The sequence below is a fragment of the Capsella rubella genome, unplaced genomic scaffold (assembly GCF_000375325.1).
Source record: "Capsella rubella cultivar Monte Gargano unplaced genomic scaffold, Caprub1_0 scaffold_3, whole genome shotgun sequence".
Taxonomy (NCBI): Eukaryota; Viridiplantae; Streptophyta; class Magnoliopsida; order Brassicales; family Brassicaceae; genus Capsella; species Capsella rubella.
The window spans coordinates 3,577,603-3,598,128 of NW_006238921.1; the positions used below are offsets into that span (position 1 = coordinate 3,577,603).

At 36.1% G+C, this 20,526-nt stretch overlaps 6 protein-coding genes across 6 annotated transcripts; 3 read left to right on the forward strand and 3 right to left on the reverse strand.

The window, feature by feature from the left end:
• The first annotated feature begins 110 nt into the window (after window positions 1-110).
• On the forward strand, window positions 111-1,812 carry LOC17893664 (transcription factor MYB106). Its single transcript, XM_006298370.2, has 3 exons — window positions 111-433; window positions 953-1,082; window positions 1,204-1,812. The coding sequence occupies exons 1-3, from the start codon at window positions 301-303 to the stop codon at window positions 1,667-1,669; spliced, it is 729 nt and encodes a 242-aa protein (XP_006298432.1). The 5' UTR covers window positions 111-300; the 3' UTR covers window positions 1,670-1,812.
• A 1,846-nt stretch (window positions 1,813-3,658) lies between these two features.
• Window positions 3,659-6,272, forward strand: LOC17891716 (sn-2 acyl-lipid omega-3 desaturase (ferredoxin), chloroplastic). Its single transcript, XM_006297603.2, has 8 exons — window positions 3,659-4,345; window positions 4,661-4,750; window positions 4,842-4,908; window positions 4,995-5,087; window positions 5,166-5,351; window positions 5,447-5,527; window positions 5,622-5,759; window positions 5,871-6,272. Exons 1-8 carry the CDS (start codon window positions 3,843-3,845, stop codon window positions 6,060-6,062), a joined length of 1,350 nt encoding a protein of 449 aa, XP_006297665.1. The 5' UTR covers window positions 3,659-3,842; the 3' UTR covers window positions 6,063-6,272.
• Window positions 6,273-7,865: 1,593 nt separating this feature from the next.
• LOC17892242 (probable 2-oxoglutarate-dependent dioxygenase At3g111800) lies at window positions 7,866-10,848 on the forward strand. The gene is made up of 5 exons (XM_006300128.2): window positions 7,866-8,332; window positions 8,464-8,711; window positions 9,117-9,447; window positions 10,212-10,482; window positions 10,579-10,848. The coding sequence occupies exons 1-4, from the start codon at window positions 7,946-7,948 to the stop codon at window positions 10,458-10,460; spliced, it is 1,215 nt and encodes a 404-aa protein (XP_006300190.2). The 5' UTR covers window positions 7,866-7,945; the 3' UTR covers window positions 10,461-10,482; window positions 10,579-10,848.
• Window positions 10,849-11,884: 1,036 nt separating this feature from the next.
• Window positions 11,885-14,346, reverse strand: LOC17893930 (PHD finger protein ALFIN-LIKE 2). The gene is made up of 5 exons (XM_006298356.2): window positions 14,062-14,346; window positions 13,923-13,955; window positions 13,608-13,830; window positions 12,476-12,599; window positions 11,885-12,374 (listed from the first exon to the last, which is right to left on the reverse strand). Exons 1-5 carry the CDS (start codon window positions 14,159-14,161, stop codon window positions 12,114-12,116), a joined length of 741 nt encoding a protein of 246 aa, XP_006298418.1. The 5' UTR covers window positions 14,162-14,346; the 3' UTR covers window positions 11,885-12,113.
• A 422-nt stretch (window positions 14,347-14,768) lies between these two features.
• Window positions 14,769-16,950, reverse strand: LOC17891535 (GDSL esterase/lipase CPRD49). The gene is made up of 6 exons (XM_006298318.2): window positions 16,641-16,950; window positions 16,196-16,273; window positions 15,773-15,913; window positions 15,501-15,577; window positions 15,248-15,397; window positions 14,769-15,152 (listed from the first exon to the last, which is right to left on the reverse strand). Exons 1-6 carry the CDS (start codon window positions 16,749-16,751, stop codon window positions 14,939-14,941), a joined length of 771 nt encoding a protein of 256 aa, XP_006298380.1. The 5' UTR covers window positions 16,752-16,950; the 3' UTR covers window positions 14,769-14,938.
• A 587-nt stretch (window positions 16,951-17,537) lies between these two features.
• On the reverse strand, window positions 17,538-20,378 carry LOC17891182 (elongator complex protein 4). Its single transcript, XM_023786495.1, has 9 exons — window positions 20,090-20,378; window positions 19,691-19,875; window positions 19,351-19,580; window positions 19,182-19,245; window positions 18,917-19,064; window positions 18,520-18,598; window positions 18,189-18,348; window positions 18,019-18,110; window positions 17,538-17,879 (listed from the first exon to the last, which is right to left on the reverse strand). The coding sequence occupies exons 2-9, from the start codon at window positions 19,827-19,829 to the stop codon at window positions 17,712-17,714; spliced, it is 1,080 nt and encodes a 359-aa protein (XP_023642263.1). The 5' UTR covers window positions 19,830-19,875; window positions 20,090-20,378; the 3' UTR covers window positions 17,538-17,711.
• Between the last annotated feature and the right edge of the window lie 148 nt (window positions 20,379-20,526).

Genomic DNA, 20,526 nt, shown 5'->3' on the forward strand with positions numbered 1-20,526 from the left:
GAGAGAGAGAGAGAGAGAGAGAGAGAGAGAGAGAGAGAGAGAGAGAGAGAGAGAGAGAGAGAGAGAGAGAGAGAGAGAGAGAGAGAGAGAGAGAGAGAGAGAGAGAGAGAGAGAGAGAGAGAGAGAGAGTCACATATATAGATATGTCACTGAATAAGAATTACTATTTATAACAAGAGTATACTTATCATAAAAGCAGATGATTCATCAAGAGGATCATCAGGACTCGAGTTGACGGGATACGTAATTCATGCTGAGATCTGATTTGGCTCACCAGAGTACAAAAACCAAAAACAGAAAATGGGGAGGATGACATGGTTCGACGTCGACGGGATGAAGAGAGGAGAGTGGACAGTTGAGGAAGACCGGAAGCTCGTCGCTTACATCGAAGAAAACGGTCTCGACAACTGGGGTTTATTGGCTAAGAGAGCCGGTATGAATCTACACACCATATGTTTACATATGTTTGTGTCGACTCTTTCAAAGTTAGGTTCTTTTATATATTATATATGTGGAATATGAAAGTATATATGATCTTTAGATATTCCAGTTTGTGTCGGACTAAAGATTTTTGTTTTGAGTATGTTTGTTTTAGCTTTCTTGAATAATGCATCTTTTAAAGAGATTTCTTGAAGAAAATTTTAGAAAATAATATTTTATTTGGATGTAAATTTACGATTATATGAAATTTACAGAAAATTATAATAGTTCTGTAAACCAAAGATAGATTTTACGAGTTTTTTTTTTTTTTTGTTGTTGATAAATCTGTGTATGCATTATCTTTCATTGTGTTTTCTTTAGTTTGTTTGAATTTGATGGAGTAAAAGGTTCAATTTTTTTGTTTGTATAATAATTTCTAATTAATTTCTCTGTTACGTTTGCCATCATGTTAAAGTAACAATACCTTAGTTTCTGATAATTCTAATATTCAAATGCATAAAAAAAAAAACAGGTCTGCAAAGATGTGGAAAGAGTTGTAGATTAAGGTGGCTGAACTATTTGAGACCTGGGATTAAAAGAAGCAAGTTCTCTCCTCAGGAGGAACAAGAAATCATTAAGTTCCATGCTCTTCTTGGAAACAGGTAATTAATTTAGTTTGTAATTAAATCGTTAACAGGATTATGCATCGTTACATTCTTATGTATATAGCAATATGATATTTTTCTTTTAAATTTGATGAATGATACATAATAAATTACAAAGGTGGTCAGTAATAGCTAAGCAAATACCGAACCGAACAGACCATGACATAAAGAACCATTGGAACTCATGTCTTAAGAAAAGACTCGCTAAAGGACGAACCGACCCAATGATGACTCCTGAGCCAGCACTCGTCACCGTCGACGAAGCCACTTCCACGTCAACGAGGTCGCCGTCTCCGGCACCCAGCACTACTTTTTCTTCCACTGGCTTTGCACGTCTCCTTAACAAGCTCGCTGCTGGTATCGCCTCGAGAAAATACAGACTCGACAAGATCAAGATGTTGATATTGACCGAACAACCAAGAGAAGCCAGTGCTAAAGAGAATATGCTGATAACCATGGAAGAGGAGGATTTGATTACTTGTTTTATGGACATTGATGAGAAGTTGAGTACGGCGTCGTTTTGTGAACTACCTTGTTGTGAAGATTCTACGTACTGCTATGCTACGTCGGACTGGCTTAATTAGTGGCTTTGGATGACTACAATAATTAACCCATGTTGTAAACACTAGTATCCATCCATCCCAAAATTACATCACAAAGCATGAGGGACTTGCCCAACCACTTGATATTCATGCATGGTTATTAATCTAAAGTTGATAACAAAAATGATGTTCTCAATTATCATTAATAAGTTTTGTACTATTTTGATATGACTTATTGTTTCCTTAAAAAAAGAAAACTGAATTGCATTGTCTCATTATCAATCAAACTCTATAGAAAAATATACAGCACGTTCATTCTTTTTATGTAGTAGGTCCACAACAAATAACTAGGGATCCTCTCTTTGCCCAAAATAAAATAAAATAAAATATGGGATCCTCTCTAGTTATTATAATTATTTTGTTGTCAAATTTACAAGGGATCGACCCTGGTGGTGGGGGTCATCTGTTCATATATAGAGGATATAATTTGTTGGGTTAATTAAGAAAACCTCTTGCTTGCTTTGTTCTTGGTGACCGGTAAACACAAAAACCCTAACTTTGGGGTCAACTTATGACCGCTTGTACGTTACTCCCCAGTTTCAGACTAGGTTCAGACTATAGGTAATAATTTGCGAATTAATTATGTCATATTGATATGGTTGGACCATGTGTGACTTACACGAGAAGTGATACAACCTTTATAGACATAATTGTACTCATATATAGTATAGTTATACGGTTAGCACGAACATAAAAAAATACAACCAGCAAAACGAATACGGAATAGTAAGTATTAAGTATCCTAATTAAAATACTAAGTAACACAAAAACTTTTGACATATTTTGTTTTTTTTCCCCTGAATCAGATTGCCAGGAGCCAGGAGGTGAAAGGTAGCCATTGAGATTTGAGATAACGGTGGTCCACGCAGTATGTACTATACAGTCTATCGAATGTGTGATAAATTGGAAGTAGATATTGGTTGAGAATAATAAATGAATAGTGATAAATTCAAAAACACAATTCCATTTCAGAATATTTTGTTCACTGCACTCATAATCTTTAGAAGCTAATCCAAGCCACGATTATGAAGGGAACTTAATCAAGACCCACTCTGATCATGAATTGCGTGAAATGAGAACGTCGTCGTCTCATGGAATTTCAATGAGCAGGAAAGGACTGATGAATGAAATGAACCAGGATGATAGGATATGTTTGAGGCTACAATTTTGAAGTCGTTTGGGTGATCGAACCAGAGATTCACACAACAGCAGTATACCAATTTTTGAAGTCGTTTCGGCCAGCAAACTTATTATTTGACAAATTACAATTTTATAATTATTTGAAAAGAGGTCCTGATTGTTAGTCTTAGTAAGCTGGGCTTGGGCTAATAATATATATTTCAGCCTGGCCGTCTTATTTGGTCCAACTAATTTTCCAACTCGTACACTTGGGCCAACTTTTTTTTTATTTGTTTTTTTCAAATTTATGTGCACCGTCCACGTCCACGGCGCACGCCTTCCTTAAGCCTTATTACATGACCATGTACCTTGACTAGTAGTTTGAGATTGGTTATGTCTTTGTAATTGTACCCATCAAAGTAAAGCAGCAATAAGTAAGTGTGAAACACTGAAACGTAATTGACTCAAATTCTCAAAATAGGTTTCTTCACCAAACTCCTCTTTCTTTTGTCTAACAAATGTTATAGAGTCACTAATATAATGTGTATAATATTTGCTACCGTCATTTAAAAGTTAGGGTCATGAAACATATGCCTCATTATTTTTCTTTAAACTTTTTAATTTTCTTTCTCAAAGGCTTTAAACTAATAAGTGACATCATTTCATAAAACAAAGAATTTAAAACGAGGAGATGAATCAAATCCGTGTTGAACCCTTAGTTGTGTCAAAATTGACCGTCACAAAAAGATCTCATATGACCGACCACTAGTTAAGTAATAAGTTTCCTTCACCTTGCTAGTTGCAGATACTTTTGTTATAGCGTGTGAACCAGAGATAGAGATAGTTATTTGGGGAGACAATAAGCAGCACAAGTTTACATCTTTCTCTCTCTTTCTTCACAACCAAGTGAACCATATAATAATCAAATCTCACAACATTATCTATCGCTCCTTCCCTATATCACCACCACTCGTTTAACAGAAACCAAAAAAAGAGAGAGAGAGCCTTTTCACTTCTGGGGAGGGAGAGAGCTCTAATGGCGAACTTGGTCTTATCAGAATGTGGTATAAGACCTCTCCCCAGAATCTACACAACACCCAGATCCAATTTCGTCTCCAAATCCATCTTCAAATTCAGACCATCGTTGTCGTCTCCTTCTTCCAAAACATCGTCTCCTCTAGCTATTGGTCTGAATTCACGAGATAGGTTCCGGAGGAATTGGGGGTTAAATGTGAGCGTGCCATTGACGACACCAATAGTTGATGAGTCTCCATTGGAGGGAGAACACGAAGAGGATAAGCAGAGGTTTGACCCAGGTGCGCCTCCTCCGTTCAATTTAGCGGATATTAGAGCAGCTATACCTAAGCATTGTTGGGTTAAGAACCCATGGAAGTCTATGAGCTATGTTGTGAGAGATGTCGCTATCGTCTTTGCATTGGCTGCTGGAGCTGCTTATCTCAACAATTGGATTGTTTGGCCTCTCTATTGGCTCGCACAAGGAACCATGTTTTGGGCTCTCTTTGTTCTCGGTCATGACTGGTAAAAAACCTTAATTCTTATTTTTGTTGTTTTCTCCTCTTGTTTTAGTCTTGTATCCTCTGATTTGGTCAACTTTGGATGATTCATTTGGAACCAATTGAACTCAAATCTTGGTTTACATCTTTGTTCCCCTATCTCTTCAATTGCTATTGGACATAATTGGTTTCTGTGGTAACAAGCTGTCATTATCATCTTCATCATCATCATCATGTTGCTTGTAGACCAACCCAATTGGCAACTGGTTATTGGTTCCAAACTGTGTAATCTCCTTTGAATTGTCAACAAAATTATTAATTTCTGTTCATCACATTGCAGTGGACATGGTAGCTTCTCAAATGATCCGAGGTTGAATAGTGTGGTGGGTCATCTTCTTCATTCATCTATTCTGGTACCTTACCATGGCTGGTGAGTTTTGCTTTCATATCATTCTTCTCTATAACCACTTTCAGAATCTCATATTCTTCATGTAAAATAAATTATTTTTCTTGGTCTGCAGGAGAATTAGTCACAGAACTCACCACCAGAACCATGGACATGTTGAGAACGACGAATCTTGGCATCCTGTAAGTCAATCCGGCTTTTTGGTTATCTTGTTTTGATCGTTTGGTGTTTCTTAGACGATGTTTTCTTAATGTTTTCGTGATTACAGATGTCTGAGAAAATCTACCAGAGTTTGGACAAACCGACTAGATTCTTTAGATTTACACTGCCTCTCGTGATGCTCGCATACCCTTTCTACTTGGTAAAGCTCGTTTATTTGTTACCCTAACTTAAGATGACACATTAAGTAAGCAGGCTAATGTTTCTTCATCTGATTCAGTGGGCTCGAAGTCCGGGGAAAAAGGGTTCTCATTACCATCCGGACAGCGACTTGTTCCTCCCTAAAGAGAAACAGGATGTCCTCACTTCTACGGCTTGTTGGACTGCAATGGCTGCTCTGCTTATCTGTCTCAGCTTCGTGGTTGGTCCAATTCAAATGCTCAAACTCTACGTAGTTCCTTATTGGGTAATGCGCTGCTGTGAACTCCCCTGTTTCATACTAAGCAATTTGTGTTTTATTTCACCTGTTTAACCCGAAAATTGTTTTTATGTCAAATACAGATAAATGTAATGTGGTTGGACTTTGTCACGTACCTGCATCACCACGGTCATGAAGACAAGCTCCCTTGGTACCGTGGGAAGGTAATATGCATAATCTCTTCTTTCACTATAGTGCTCTCTCTCTTTGAAGGTCAAAAGCCAATGCTTCGTAAATCTTATGATTCTCCCACAACAGGAATGGAGTTACCTGAGAGGAGGACTTACAACATTGGATCGTGACTATGGATTGATCAATAACATCCATCATGACATTGGAACGCATGTGATACATCATCTTTTCCCGCAGATCCCACATTATCATCTTGTAGAAGCAGTAAGTAATCGAAACGTAAACTAATGGACTGTATATGTGTTGGTAATATCAGTTTTCATGCGAGAAATGCTTAAAAGCTTTTGCTTTTTTACTTGCTCCTCTGTTTTGCAGACGGAGGCAGCTAAACCAGTATTAGGGAAGTATTACAGGGAGCCTGATAAGTCTGGACCTTTGCCATTACATTTACTGGAAATTCTATCAAAAAGTATTAAAGAAGATCATTACGTGAGCGATGAAGGAGACATTGTATACTATAAAGCAGATCCAAACCTCTATGGAGATATCAAAGTGAGAGCAAATTGAATGAAGCAGGCAGAGATAGAGGGAGAAGCTGTGAAGTTCTTCTATTTCTGACTAGCTGATTTTTTTTGTTTACTGTCAATTTATTGTCACCTACCATAGACCAGTTAGTGTCTGTATCTCTGAATACAATCAGATGGAAACAACAAATGTGTTTTCGATACTGAAGCTATATAATATACTCAATTGGTGTTGTGTTAGCATGTTTTAGACGAAACTTATTTTTTCTCCAAATTCTAAAGATAGAAGTAATTTTTCAATATGCAATGCATCATACAAATAAAGAGTAAGTATTTTGTGTAAATAGAACATGATTTGTTAGTAACATGGTAACTAAACAACTTACAACTTTTATAAATAGATATTTTGCTTTTCGTTTAAGCTAATGTACTGTTTCTTAAGTGTCCAAACATTATTTTAGGTTATGTTCCACATAATATATCAACACAACCATAATTATTCTTCCTAACATCCCTAAATTTAGTTCATTGAAAATTTTGAGAAATGGGAATTTAGTACGTTTGTTACACAATAAGTAGTTGGTTAGTAAAGTACATGTGCCTTCCAATTCCAAATTCAATGAACCATGTTTCCATTATTGGGAAGTCGGCCTTCTCCTTTAGATGGTCAAGTGGTCAACGACGAACCATCCCCTTATTAATACAAGTTTTGCCCATGTTACATTTCTCTTTTGGGTAAGTTTATTTGTGCATCCACCCCACTTAAACAATCCAACAAAAGTAATATTGAACTAAACTATTTTAAGTAAATATGGTTTAGAAAAACAATCAACAAGAAAAAGTTTGATGGGGTACGTTGAATATACCACACAACGAGCGTGAGGCCACAAAAATAATCTGCGGGCGCCTACTTTACTACTGCATGCCACAAAAATAATCGTCTTTGATGATACTCTTGAGTTTTTTTTTTTTTTTTTTTTTTTTTTTTTACTCTTGAGTTTTTAATTGTAGTTCTTAAAGTTAGTTATAATATTCTGATATTCAACAAGTGTCACCTTTAAGTGGCATAAAATATATAGATAGATAAGTCAACATGCATGTAACCGTCCATTTATACACATGCAGAAGTAAATTATGCAGAGATCGCGAAACTAAAGAGTGAATTTATAATCTGTCAAGAAAAAATATGTCTACTTAAAATGGACAGAATAACATTACAGAGACTTGTATATAGTTATTAGTTACAGCCGTTGTTACTCTTCTTACAAGATCCATGCAGTTTATTTCACCATACATATATATATAGAAGAACTATGTAGTGTCATATTGCCTTTATAAAATTGTAAGAAAAAAATACTTCCACATATCCCCTATATAATATTCTAAATTATTTAGCAAGCTAAAAAACTTGCCATTGGAAAATGTACTTTTCAGATTTGGATTTACTATCATATATGTCTAAAAATAATTAATAACTCAACGTCTTATTAGTTGAAATCCCTTCACATCATTTTCAACCTTTTTTTACCACGTATCAAAAAAGCACATTTAATAAACGTTTTCATAAAGTAAATAACAAACACACAGCTACAATTGTATGGACTCTATTCGATTCCCTCATCGGTTACGATTACTGATTCCAACATCAGTTACAATCTCTTCAGTTACACTTTCTACAAAGTAATTTAATTTCTATTCGGATTCACGAGGATAGTCTGAAATATGTCAATCCGAGTTTGTTCGTAAGCTAATTAATATTCATAATTTATTTATTTTGGTTAAACCAATTCTTCTTTCACTCCTATCTCTCCTTCTTTTTCTCTAATTAACCAGTAAACCACACCACCTCTATATATAACACCACTTACAACTTCTCATGAACAAGTAGACGAAAAAAAGCAAGACTAATAAGCCAGAACAGAAAACATGAACAACCAAGACGAGACCAAGGTCGAGACCGTGAGCAAGAACAGCTTCAACGACCAAGAACAAGAAGTCAAAACAGACAACATGAGTGACCAAGACAAGAACACGAAGGAGATCAAGATCGAAGCCAAGAACAAGAATGGCCTTGGCGAAACGTGGCCAGAACCCATCGTCCGAGTCCAGTCCCTAGCCGAGAGCAACCTCAGCACCGTACCCGACCGTTACATCAAGCCGCCATCTCAACGCCCTCAAACCACCATCACCAACCACCAACCGGAAGCTGCTGCCTTAAATATCCCGGTCATAGACCTAGACAGCCTCTTCTTAGGCAACGAAGACGACATGAAGAAGATATCGGAGGCATGCCGTGAATGGGGGTTCTTTCAGGTATGAATCGCACTGCACTTTTACGGTTCGGTTCTATTCACTTTTGTATGTTTTTTTTTTTCCTAGTTTTAGAAATACGTGTCGGCTTATAATATTTTGTTTATAATTAAGGCCGAGTTCTAAATTTACAGGTGATCAACCATGGGGTGAAGCCGGAGTTGATGGACGCAGCTAGAGAAACTTGGAAAAGCTTCTTCAACTTGCCCGTGGAAGACAAAGAAGTTCACTCAAACTCCCCAAGGACCTATGAAGGATACGGAAGCAGATTGGGTGTAGAGAAAGGAGCCATTCTTGATTGGAATGATTATTACTTTCTCCATTTTCGTCCTCTTCCTTTGAAGGATTTCAACAAATGGCCTTCTCTACCTTCCAACATTAGGTAACTAATTAAGCCTCTATAGTATAGAGTCTATATCTTTTACTTATCTATGAGTTTGTTTAGATAACAAGTTTTGGGAATTTATAACTAGTGTAATCCGATCATTTATGGGGTAGTTTTTTAGACTCTGGTCAGAAACTACTATGAATTATTATTATTTTTTTATATTTTTTATTTTATTTTTATTTTTTTCTGTAATAAGGAACCATAAACTATGATTCTGGTCTTTCAAAAATAATTTATAAAACAAAATGATTTCATGTGTTGTTATGTTGATTGGCGATCATGTTAATTATATACTATATACTACCATGTGTGAATATATTTAATTAAATTAACGTATTGTCTAAGAAAGAGTTGATGTATAATGCTTTTTCTTCTTCTTCTTGAAATGGACGACATTAGAGAAGTGACTGATGAGTACGGGAAGGAGCTAGTGAAGCTAGGCGGGAGACTCATGGCGATCTTATCGTCAAACTTGGGGCTGAAAGAAGAACAGCTTCAAGAAGCATTTGGTGGAGATGGCGTTGGTGCATGTATGAGGGCTAACTATTACCCAAAATGTCCTCAACCTGAGCTTGCCCTCGGCCTCTCTCCTCATTCCGATCCCGGCGGCATTACCATCCTCTTGCCGGACGAACAAGTCACCGGCCTTCAAGTCCGTCACGGTGACACGTGGATCACTGTCAATCCTCACCCCAACGCTTTCATCGTCAATATCGGCGATCAAGTTCAGGTAAACTTTTTTTACAAAACGTTTTTGCTTTAATTTTTTTTCTCTCTTAAGTTTCAATTCTATATTTTCCAATATTTTTATTAACTACACAATATACACATACAAAAAAAAAAGACATTCCGCCACTAAGAAATATAAATACAATGTTGATGCTACTTAAATCAACACTCGATGAAATGTTGACAAAAAAAAGATAAAACACTAATTATTGTCTTGAGATAGTTGGTGCTGAGAGCTACTTGATAGAGGATCCTAGTTGTAGCTCCACGTTTTAGAGATGACTTAAAATAGCAATATGTAGCTAACCGTTTTAATAAAACCTCAGGCCAATAGATTTTAAATATAGTAGAGATTTTTCTTTAAAAAGTGGTAATGATTTATATATGTCATTTACGTACATAGCATCAAGTGATTGGATTTTATATAAGACGATAATATTTTATATAAATAAATGGAGAAGTATATTTTGTCGTTTTAACTTTTAAGAGTACACTCATAAGACAATAATCATGTTGCAAAATACAACAACAAAAAAAATTAAATTATTTGTAAAAAAAAAATACCACAAACTAATTATTTGTTGAAAGCGCATGCACAAATTGAGCATTATTACAAAAGGATGGTCATTGATTTTACGTTTGATTACGAACAATATTAAGTCATATATGTAATAGAAGTAATTTGATAAAGCTATACTTTTTGTTTTGTATGCAAAAATAAAGCTATGCTACTAACAAACAATTTGTGTTTTAAAAAATGAGCAGATACTAAGCAATTCGAAGTACAAGAGCGTGGAACATCGAGTGACAGTGAATTCGGAAAAAGAAAGGGTTTCACTAGCGTTCTTCTACAACCCTAAGAGTGACATTCCGATCCAACCAATGCAACAACTTGTCACCTCTACGATGCCTCCTCTGTATCCTCCCATGACCTTTGATCAGTACAGACTCTTCATTAGGACGCAAGGTCCACGTGGAAAATCCCTCGTTGAGTCTCATATACCCCCTCGTTAAATGATATGAACTTCACAAAAATGTAAGTTCTCTCTTATGCAACGCAGTTAATTAATTAACAGTAGTGTGCATCTATATACATTAATCTTTTTAATAATTCCCTATATGTATACTGAAGGATATCAAGCTATGGAAGCCCAAAGAACCACCAAGAGATCCCAAAGACCGCCGAACATATATATATATATATCAAAGTAAAACAATTAAATACCAATAATGTAGTGTGTAATGAACCTTGCAATGTAGTTTCTCTCTATATGTATTTACATTTTGGGTTCTGTCGTATTCTGTTATGTAAACTCGCTAAGTATGTCGTTTTATTAATATAATTAATCTGTATCCGTGATTAATGTTGAAGCATGCTAATAAATAATCATGCCTTTCTCTATGATTAGTAACATTAATAATGGAGCTTATCGGTATTAGTCTTCTCTGTATTGATTGAGCAACTAATCCATATATATATCAGAAAAACAAAAACAAAAAATCTCAAAAAAAAGAATTGCATACAAATTGACGGACATGTGAACGCAACTTATATAACTAGTATTTAAAGATGTAGTGTATATAAAAAAGGATAATTCGTGTTGACCATATATGTTACAGAATCTTGTTAGATCCGCTCTAAGTTCTTTATAATATATAGTTGAGACTTGGGAGCTTCTAACTTAGCGGTTACGAAGAAGACTGGACGGACTTATAGTAACACTTCTACTACCCAAATCTAAAATTGTATGTATTGTGACTTGTGAGTGTGAGCCTCATGCTGGCTATTCTTGCAGATTGTCTTTCTTGATAAACATACATGATCACTCTTTTAAATTGATGATTTGTTTTGTTTTAAAAAAACTACAATACATTAGCACAAACCAAAACCACCACTAAGTTACAAATCGTTGTCAATGTTATCGAATCATAGTTTTTGATTTGCAGTCGATGAATATAAATTTTACTTGATAGTATTATAATATTCGGTGAGTAAATTTTATTTTAGGTTAGCCATTTGAAATACATTTATAAAATTTATTTTGGATAAATATACAATGATTATATAGATTATTGACTAACAAGTGAACACATCACTAGTTTTTTTTCTTTTTTTTTTCTTTTCTGTGTTGTGTGTTTTAAAGACAGATATTTAATTACAAAACTATATGTATATAAAACTCATCTACAAGATTGCGATCCCATTTACGTGCCCTTTAGAACTTGCAAAACATGTTGGCCCTTTCAAGCCAAATGAGAAGACTATCAAATCCGCCTTGATATCTCACAATATTTTGGACAAGTTTCTGTAAAATTGTGAAGAAAGAAATATTCTTAAGATAAATAGAAAACCTAAGAGAAGATTAAAAGTGTAAAATACAGTTCAATGCTTAAAGATTTGACTAATATAGATACAAATCCCATGACACATTTGATGGTTTTCTTTTTATATGAATAATAATAATATTACTCAAACAGCTGCTACTCTCTCTCTCAACTTCTTGAAATCCCTTTGTGCCTTTGTGGAGATATAAAGAGAGAGTTTTGTATGCTTTTAAATTAAAAAGGTTAAAGAAAAAGAAAGAAAAAAAAAAGTTGATTAACATATGGATTAAAACATAAGAACCAGAGCCTCTCTGAGAGGTGGTCATCATCAATTCATCACCATCACTGTCTTCCTTTCTTGGCACAGCAAGGCGGGCATTTATACTGCTTAATGCTCTCTGCTTTGGCTGGAGTTATCTTAACGCATTTCCCATGGTACCAACGTTCACAAACATCACAGCAAATCCAGAACTCATCAGTTGTGTAATTACCTCCACAGCTTCCACAGAGAGTGTCTCCATGCTCATCTTCTTCGTCCTCATCCTCGTAGCTCTCTTCCATTAGTTTTGGTGTTGAGCTCTTTGTCTGCCCATCTATTGATCTCTGCAAATCCGTTTTTGTTTTTTGTTTTCAAGGAGAGAAACCAAAATATCTACAGAACAAAAAAAAAAAAGAAGAAAACGGAAGCTTCTTTTCCTATGTACCTTAGTGCCGTTTCTGGATTTGCTTCCAGAATCTGAGCTTGGCTTGTTGTCTTTGATTGGTTTCCTACCAGTAACTACATCGAAGAGAGTTGGGAGATCATTGATCAGACTGAATAGCCGCTTCCTGCAAACAAACAAATGACATAACTCAATGAGTAAACAACACATAGGAAAAGGTGGCTGAGAGAAGCTAAGTAACTATATTAGAAAGCAGAAAGGAAAAACGTGATAAGAGAATCTTCATATCAATACAGCAAACAATTGTAATGTTTATCTAGGATTCTAGCATATATGTTTGTAGCTACATAAGTTTAGATTCCCTATCCTTGGGACTGCATCTACCAAATGCTTTTTACTTAGTATAAGAGAGCTACAATAGTAGATAAACCATCACTTTAGAGACTTGTTAATATATAATGCAACTACTAGTGCGATCAAACAAAGTCGAGAATCTTGAAGAACAATGAAAAAGATAATAACCAAAATACGATTGTTCAAACATTGACTGTGATATGATCTCATTAGTACTAATCTATGGCAATTTTTTTGGTCGGCATTCAACTTTCACAAAACCTTTTTCAGCATAATTTTTGGGATTTTCCATAGTTACAACTTACAAAGATATGTGTTCAGATGTAACAATGAAATGGTGAAATTCGCCACATAATTCTATAAAATATCAGCTCTGAGATATCAATACAAGGCGGAAGGCATGTAAGGTTAAGGAGAAAAAAAAAGTATGACAAATAACGTAATCTAGTTTTACATGCCAGAAAAAGCTGAGAAAAGTTAAGATAGATGAAGTCATGCAACAAACAAGAAGTCCATATATATGAGTCTGAGCCAGTCGAAAACATATCATAAGATGGAAATGATTCACAAACATCAAAGGTGACAAAATAACATTCAAAGACAATCTCATTTCAAGCAAAACACCATAATGATCACAAAGTATCAATATTTACTTCACATCAGAAGAGCTAAGGAACATAACAGGAAAACAAGTATTGGGTTTCATGAAAGAAGAACACAGAACCCATTGAAAAGTGAAAGACTTGGCTCCACAAAGCTCAAAACAATGAGAATGCTCAATCGAATTGTGTTGGAAAAAAGGGATTAAAAGAGAAAATACCTCTCGTTCCGATTCAGGCGAGCTCCAAAGTAGAAAGAAACAGAGAGCAACCAACAATCACTGTGGACAGCCACTAGAGAAAGCCAATCTTTCCTCTGCATACCATCTCTAGCGAAATTGATACCAAGCGCAGGCTCAGGTAGCTCCGGAGGCACTTCCTCAGCTGGTAGATTCACTTCCCATGACTCATTAGGGTGTCCGTACAAACACAAATTCTCCTTTTCTATACCAAACACACACACAAACATCAACCAATTTGGAATCAAATCTCAAAAAAGAGACAAAAGGGTATCTAAAAATCGAAATTTTTCTTACCCGGATCGCATTGAGAGTAAAAATCATCAACATCTGGAGAACAAAAAAAAACAAAACCAACCAGTTAAGGAAAAAAATCCAAAGGCATTACGAAGAAATCTGGGAGATTTAGAGGGGGGAGGGGATTTGAAGGTTAGACCTTTAGTGAGAGCACGGAGAAGAGCAGTACGACGAGCGGTATAATCTTTGAAGATCTCTTCCACGGTGCGAGGGTTAGAGGAAACGGTTGCGGCGGCCATAGCTGTACAGATTAAGTGTAATCAGAAGATTGTATAAATAAGATGTATAGATCAGTTCTACTAGAGAAGGATCGAGGTCTGCATCAATGGATTTTGAGACCCGATGCGCTCGGGCATGAAGAGAGAGAGAGAATGAGATAGATAGAGAGAGAGAGAGAGTTGGAAGGAGATGGAGGAGAAGTAGACGGAAGAAGAAGAAAGAGAGAGAGAGACTTTTAATTTTTTTCTATCTTTTTTTTAGTTTTTTTATTTATTTATTTTTGGAGTTTGGTTGCGTCAGCGGTTTGGTCGTGAAAAGGGAGATGCGTCGCTTTAGGTATAGTCTTCTTTATTTGGGCCTTTATATGTTCGATTTCTGTTTTAGGTTTTAGGCCCAAAATCATGGCCCTTATGTTCGATTTCTTACAACTATCGTACAGTATGTGGTTTGTTGATCAAACCAAATTCAGTCACTTTGTGATTTTTACATTAAACACTAAACCCCTGTCCGAAGCCATAAGTTTGAAGACATTAGTTGATGTCTAAACGTATTGCAGACAATCATTTGTATGTTCCTTTGAAACAAGATTTGATTCCTGTGTTATAAGTTTAAAAAGTAAAGCAGGACGATAACAAAGACTTTTGAAATGGTAACATTTTTTAGAGTGGAATCAGATTATAGCAGAGAAGACACTTGTAAACAATTCTAAAGCAATGCTTATCACATTATGACAGCAAATTATATAAAGATAGGGTCTTCTTGTTCTTCTTTTCTTCTTGTTGTATGTATTTAAATGTTTAGTCCCATTGTTCTTCCCAGAAATATGTCCATTCTGAAGAGTTTAGTGTCTCTTTGCCATCTGCTGAAACAAGATCATACGGAGAGTCCTCGGAGAATTCGGTTGGCATTGATTTCCAGTGAAGCGACGGTTTCCATTCCGCTTCTTTAATCACTCTTAGTATCTCTGCCGCCACTAGTTTGCTTCCTTGTGCTGACAAATGTATCCCATCTCTGTAAAAACGTCACAATACAAACCGTTGCCAATATAAGCTCGAGTGGTTATAGCATTGTTTTTTGGTATTGCAGGAAGACTCAGAAATACTTACGTGAAGCAAACACTTTTCCAGTCATCTGCTTTCTGAAGAGTGGAGAAGAGATCAACTACTTCTAGGCCGAGCTCTTGGCACAGCTCCACACAAGCATCTGAGTAAGCCTTGCAAAGCTCATTTGTGCGGATCACCTCGCTCAAGTATGGGCTTATGAAAGAGAAAAAGAAGCAAGGAAACATTATTAAGTCAGGAGAGCTAACAAAGAGCAACACTAACAAACTGATAGTGGAAAAATTCAGGGAAGTTATACCTTTGGTTCTGACGAACTTTGGCCTCGTCCACTGGAGGGCAACTAAGAAATATGATACGGGTTGAGTCAGAAAGGCTCTGAAACAGAACATAGAGGATGATGTTATAATTGCAGCGTGCAACGATTAAGAATGAGAGATTCAAAATGCATAATGGAACATAAGCCTTTAGTCCATCTCTTCATAGGGAAAGAAGTTACCACTTCAAAAGGCTTTTTAAGGTGACAAACAGGAGAAAGATTCATAGATCAACAATTCAAAAAAAAAAGGTAACCTTAATATGAAGAGCGATCTTCTTCATGTTATCAACGTATTCAGTAAGCGGTACGTGAGGTCCTAGACCAGAAGGGTGAGGCCCCATTGAGTCGTTTCCTCCAAAATAGACAACCACCAGGGAAGGTTGTACCGCAGCATCCTGCTTCCATTACATGTTACCATCATAAGTTAAGAGGAAAACAGAAGCATTGTACACTGATTGTAACAAACTTTAAGCTCATTCTAACAAATTATAAATGATGGGTGCATGGAGACTTGAACCATTTTAAAACTCCAGAAGAAACAGCATAAGATATCAAGAAACAAGTGACATATCCCTTGAAACAGATGCAGGCAGCATTTAGTAAAGAAAAAAACTAATGGACTGGGGAATGCATTTCACAAGAGAGAATGAACCAAGAAAAACACATTGAAAAAGTACCTTGGGGAACACTTTGTCCACAACTTCCAAAGCACGAGTTGAGTTCCATCCATAATATCCTCGCAGAATGATGTCGGCCTATACACACGTCATTCATACAAAAACAATCAGTAGTCACTCACATGTTTGTTCATTCAAAGAGAGTACCACATTAAATTTCTCTATATCTCCCACCGCATTTAGTTTTGTGCACTAAATGCAATTTTTCTTATTTTTTCTTCTTTCTGAAACAACAAACACCGCAAAGCTTCTTGCTTTTCATTTTGATAGTAATTCCAAAGAAAGATAACAAAAACATACAAATGGAGAACTATTACTATTAGGGTAATTCCGTAATCAAGCTTCTGCAATCTCTATCAGTCGTTAATTACGTTACGTATTACAGAGTAATTAATAAGGCGATCCAGGGAGAGAGAGAGAGAGAGATGAAATGGAAGGAAGATACCTTGCGAGCATAGACCTCGGAGAGAATAGCACCCCAACCACTGTGGCCAAAGCTCATCTGAACAATGGATGATCCAAACAAAACGATCTGAGGCCGCGACGGTCCAACCATTTTTTTCTTTTTCTAACCTCTCTTTCTCAAAACACACACAAAATCACGTCTCTCTTCCTGGAAACTGGCTGTTTCTTTCCTCCGCCGCAATGAGATCGGTCGGTGCAGGAGATGAACAAACGTGAGCGATCTTCTCTCTCACACTCTTGTGTTCGTTTGGTGCGAGATTAAATGCAATAAACGTCTCGTTGTTTTGTAGTAATATTTATTCTTGTATATATAACCGAAATATAAAATTAAGAAAAAACAATAAAAAAACAAACAAAACAATAAGTGAAAAAAAAAACCTTGTTCACGTGCATTACTGTTATTTCCTTTTTTTTTTTTATCAACTGTCATTTCCTTTTTTAAGGATTTGTTTCTCTCATATATTAGTTTTCTCCGTTTTTTTGTTTCTATAATATTTATTTCTTTTACTTGAAAAGCTATCTGAATCACAAATCCTATAAAAACTGACCAATTTTTTTATATATATTTAATATATAATCTTTGAGAAGGAGAAAGTCAATAAAAGAATAGGGTAGTAAATAAAAGAAATTGGGTAGACAGAAAGAGATTTATGAGCAATAATTCAAATGATATGGTCGTTGGTTGGTAAGTGAAGGAACTCCAAATTAAAGGAGCACCAAATATAGATCAACCACATTTTTGAACACTTACATTCAATGCCCCTCCAACTCATTTCTATAGTAGTATATGTTATGGAGTATACAATAACCACGTGAACATGCTAATTGACCGTTTAGTAATTAGCTTCTATTATTGGACATAGTTTGGCTTGGCATATAAGACAATATGAAGTCAATTAGATTTCATCGTACAATACACCTTTAATTCTATTTTGGACAAGGTCAAAACTGTTTTTTAAGACCAAACACTCTAATGTAAATTTCTTAGTTCATGAGAGAACTCAATCAAAAGCCTTAAGAAGAAGAAGTAAAGAAAGACTAACTCAGCAACTCAAAAATCGAGTGCTCCGGATTTGGATGATCCTGAGCAGCTCCCCGATGTACCATATGATGTTCCACTGGACCCGTCTACAGGGGCTTGATTCAGACACTCTAGAGCCAAGAATCTTCTCTTCTTCAAGCTCATTGAGAAGGTTTTTGCCTCAAGAATTACAGGCACCTGTTCCATTTCACAATTTAGATAGAACCAGTGTTTTAAGGACTAAACTGAATCCATTTTTCTACAGTCTCCAAGGCAAGTTCATTTGTGCAACCTTGTGTATGTAATGTCATCTTTACATTGTAAAATGGAAAAATACCTGTGTATTGATACGAGCAACCTTGTGTATGTTGAGGAATCCATTTATGTCTTTGTAGCCAGTGAGGAGTTTCTCCAATTCCTTGTCACCATCTGGGAAAAATCAAGGATATTTTGTCAAAAACAAGTACGATCATCTACTAATGGATAAGAATATCAGAGAAACAAAACCTGGGATTGCTTTGATAGAGAGTAAGGTGTCCGCCATGTGCTGCAGTCTTTTTGAGGAAGATGGGGAGAGCAGGGAAGGCGGGAAAGTGACAATGGCTACCGCATTTGAAACCATCAACATACTTTTCAACAGTCTTATAAACGAAAGCATGTCTGTTTCCTGTGTTGACAGAAACAAAATGTGCCAAAAAAATTAACACGATATTACATAACAACATATGATCCTGGTACAAGCTCCAGCTTTCATAAATTATAGAGTCAGTAGAATTTTAGTTAGAAAGCCTTGTTGAAGTAATATAAGATAGAAGATACAGAGAATTCTCCTTATTACCTTTTCAGAATATTCACACAAGGGAGAGCAGAATGACTGGATTGCGATGCGACCAACGGATGCAATGTTATTACTGTTTCTGTGGAAATCATCACACAGGTTCTTAAGCAAAAAAAATAAGCTTCTTAACAGAGACAGTAAATTAAGAGAACAATTTGAACAATATCTGATTAAGTAACGAACAATATAAACACGCTGTATCATCTTTAAATTAGGAGCACTTCAAAATCTAAACCCCTACTACGAATGCAGCACATTTCGAAGGATATGAGAGATGTCAAAAAATTGAGCTATGCACATTTTGCAGCATAGATATGGAAGTGGACTAACAAAATTTATGGATTCAAAACTAGAAAGAAGTAATTAAGCATCAAATAAGAAAGAGGTGCCAGACAACCTTGGAAATTTTGATAAAAAAGTAGTGCAGTGGTCTTGAGCAACAGAAAGATCCGAAGAGTCTAACAGACTGACACAATCTATCGGCCGCCCGCTAAGAAATTGCCTCTCCAAGGGCTTTCTCATATCAAAGTCATTGGAGTAATCATCTGATCCCGAAGATAAAGAGGATTATGTTTCCAAAGAATGATATTAACTTACTAGTAGCTCTCAATTTATTCTTGAATGACATGGAAAGAATTATATAACTGCACTAACTAAATTACCAACAGAATTCTTCTGGTTTTCCAAATACTTCCTATACTGCCAAGCGATCCTCAAGCTTTCTCCCTACAAAATTGATCACAGTGCAAACTACCCAATTTGTAACTAAATTCTCATGTCATGCCAGGAAAAAAAATCAAATAGAAAGAAGGTAAGAACAAGAAAAAGCACCTGATCAGGCTCGGGTGCAGTAGGCTTATTATCCTCTTTAGACGATCCAGGATGCGGCAAAGTGCCAAGAAACCCTCTCGGATCTTTCGAAGGACTAGCATAAAGAAGTGGTTGGTTGTTAACAAGACCCTGAGACATGAAAGTTCTTAAGAGATCCATATGATGCGGTGCTTCAGGATCTTCCATCACCATTACTAAGCTCCCTAAAGGATAGCCACCACCTAATATCCCTGGAAACAATATGAAAGATAAATCCTTTTAGCACCAAAACCAAATTCTCTCATCAAGTCATCCTCATGTAAACTTGATGTATAAATAAACACAAATGGAGAAATCTCACTGTCAAGATCACGAATTCCAGTTGATATAAAGGTTGTGCCATTAGGACCGCACTTGAGACCAGGTATCTGAGGTGATGACACAACTGATATATTGCGAGAGAAGCTGCTGCCACTACTACGAACGGTGGGTGCAGCCATAGCCAAATTAAGCAATCAACACAAGCAACACTCCAGATTCAAAAATCTAAAAAATTCCAAAACCAACAACAAAACAAACGAATACGCCGTTACTAAATTCCTCTATACTCACAATGAATTCACTACTTTCTGATTTATTCAGACATTTCATCGAACAACTGTCATGCAGCGGAAACTATAATCGCAGGACTAACAAAATAGCTAAAGCACAAAACACATAACGAGAGATGTATATTGATGGAAACCTAGTTACCACTTACCAGCTATCCTCTAAGTAACCCAAGAGAAACTCAAAAGCTTCCCTTAAAATTCAAAGGTTTCGTCTTTTGCTGCTACAGTTTGCAAAGCTGGTCTCAGAATTCAGAATCTTTTGGGATAAGTTTCGGAGTTCTTTAGGAGTTCCCGGCGACTAACTGAGAGTGAGAGATGAGATTTTGACTTTGAGGAAGCAGAAGGAAAAAACCCAAAAGCCCTTTTTTCGCCGTAGTTCAATGATACGACGCAGAAAGAAGCGGCTGGGTGGGTGTGTCTTCGGCTCTATGGAAGACTCTTTATCGTCCAGAGGGTTTACACTCAAATCAAACGATAAGAAGCAAAACACGTGTATTCCAATCAATCTTAGCAAGTAATATGAAAAAGGATACTAAAGAGATTTATCGTAAAACTCGCATAAAAAACGAGTTCCGTATATTCCCAG

Coding starts and splice junctions, on each gene's coding strand:
- LOC17893664 (XM_006298370.2), top strand. CDS start 301: ATGGGGAGGATGACATGGTTCGACGTCGACGGGATGAAGAGAGGAGAG. Junction 434..952: donor TTTATTGGCTAAGAGAGCCG/GTATGAATCTAC, acceptor AAAAAAAAACAG/GTCTGCAAAGATGTGGAAAG. Junction 1,083..1,203: donor CATGCTCTTCTTGGAAACAG/GTAATTAATTTA, acceptor TAAATTACAAAG/GTGGTCAGTAATAGCTAAGC.
- LOC17891716 (XM_006297603.2), top strand. CDS start 3,843: ATGGCGAACTTGGTCTTATCAGAATGTGGTATAAGACCTCTCCCCAGA. Junction 4,909..4,994: donor ACGACGAATCTTGGCATCCT/GTAAGTCAATCC, acceptor TCGTGATTACAG/ATGTCTGAGAAAATCTACCA. Junction 5,528..5,621: donor TCCCTTGGTACCGTGGGAAG/GTAATATGCATA, acceptor CTCCCACAACAG/GAATGGAGTTACCTGAGAGG.
- LOC17892242 (XM_006300128.2), top strand. CDS start 7,946: ATGAACAACCAAGACGAGACCAAGGTCGAGACCGTGAGCAAGAACAGC. Junction 8,333..8,463: donor GTGAATGGGGGTTCTTTCAG/GTATGAATCGCA, acceptor CTAAATTTACAG/GTGATCAACCATGGGGTGAA. Junction 9,448..10,211: donor ATATCGGCGATCAAGTTCAG/GTAAACTTTTTT, acceptor AAAAATGAGCAG/ATACTAAGCAATTCGAAGTA.
- LOC17893930 (XM_006298356.2), bottom strand. CDS start 14,161: ATGGCCGCCGCAACCGTTTCCTCTAACCCTCGCACCGTGGAAGAGATC. Junction 12,600..13,607: donor CGCCTGAATCGGAACGAGAG/GTATTTTCTCTT, acceptor GTTTGTTTGCAG/GAAGCGGCTATTCAGTCTGA. Junction 12,375..12,475: donor AATCCAGAAACGGCACTAAG/GTACATAGGAAA, acceptor ACGGATTTGCAG/AGATCAATAGATGGGCAGAC.
- LOC17891535 (XM_006298318.2), bottom strand. CDS start 16,751: ATGGTTGGACCGTCGCGGCCTCAGATCGTTTTGTTTGGATCATCCATT. Junction 15,398..15,500: donor AAAGTTCGTCAGAACCAAAG/GTATAACTTCCC, acceptor CTCTTTCATAAG/CCCATACTTGAGCGAGGTGA. Junction 15,153..15,247: donor TGGAAAAGTGTTTGCTTCAC/GTAAGTATTTCT, acceptor ACGTTTTTACAG/AGATGGGATACATTTGTCAG.
- LOC17891182 (XM_023786495.1), bottom strand. CDS start 19,829: ATGGCTGCACCCACCGTTCGTAGTAGTGGCAGCAGCTTCTCTCGCAAT. Junction 19,581..19,690: donor TGGAATTCGTGATCTTGACA/GTGAGATTTCTC, acceptor TATTGTTTCCAG/GGATATTAGGTGGTGGCTAT. Junction 19,065..19,181: donor AAACCAGAAGAATTCTGTTG/GTAATTTAGTTA, acceptor CTTCGGGATCAG/ATGATTACTCCAATGACTTT.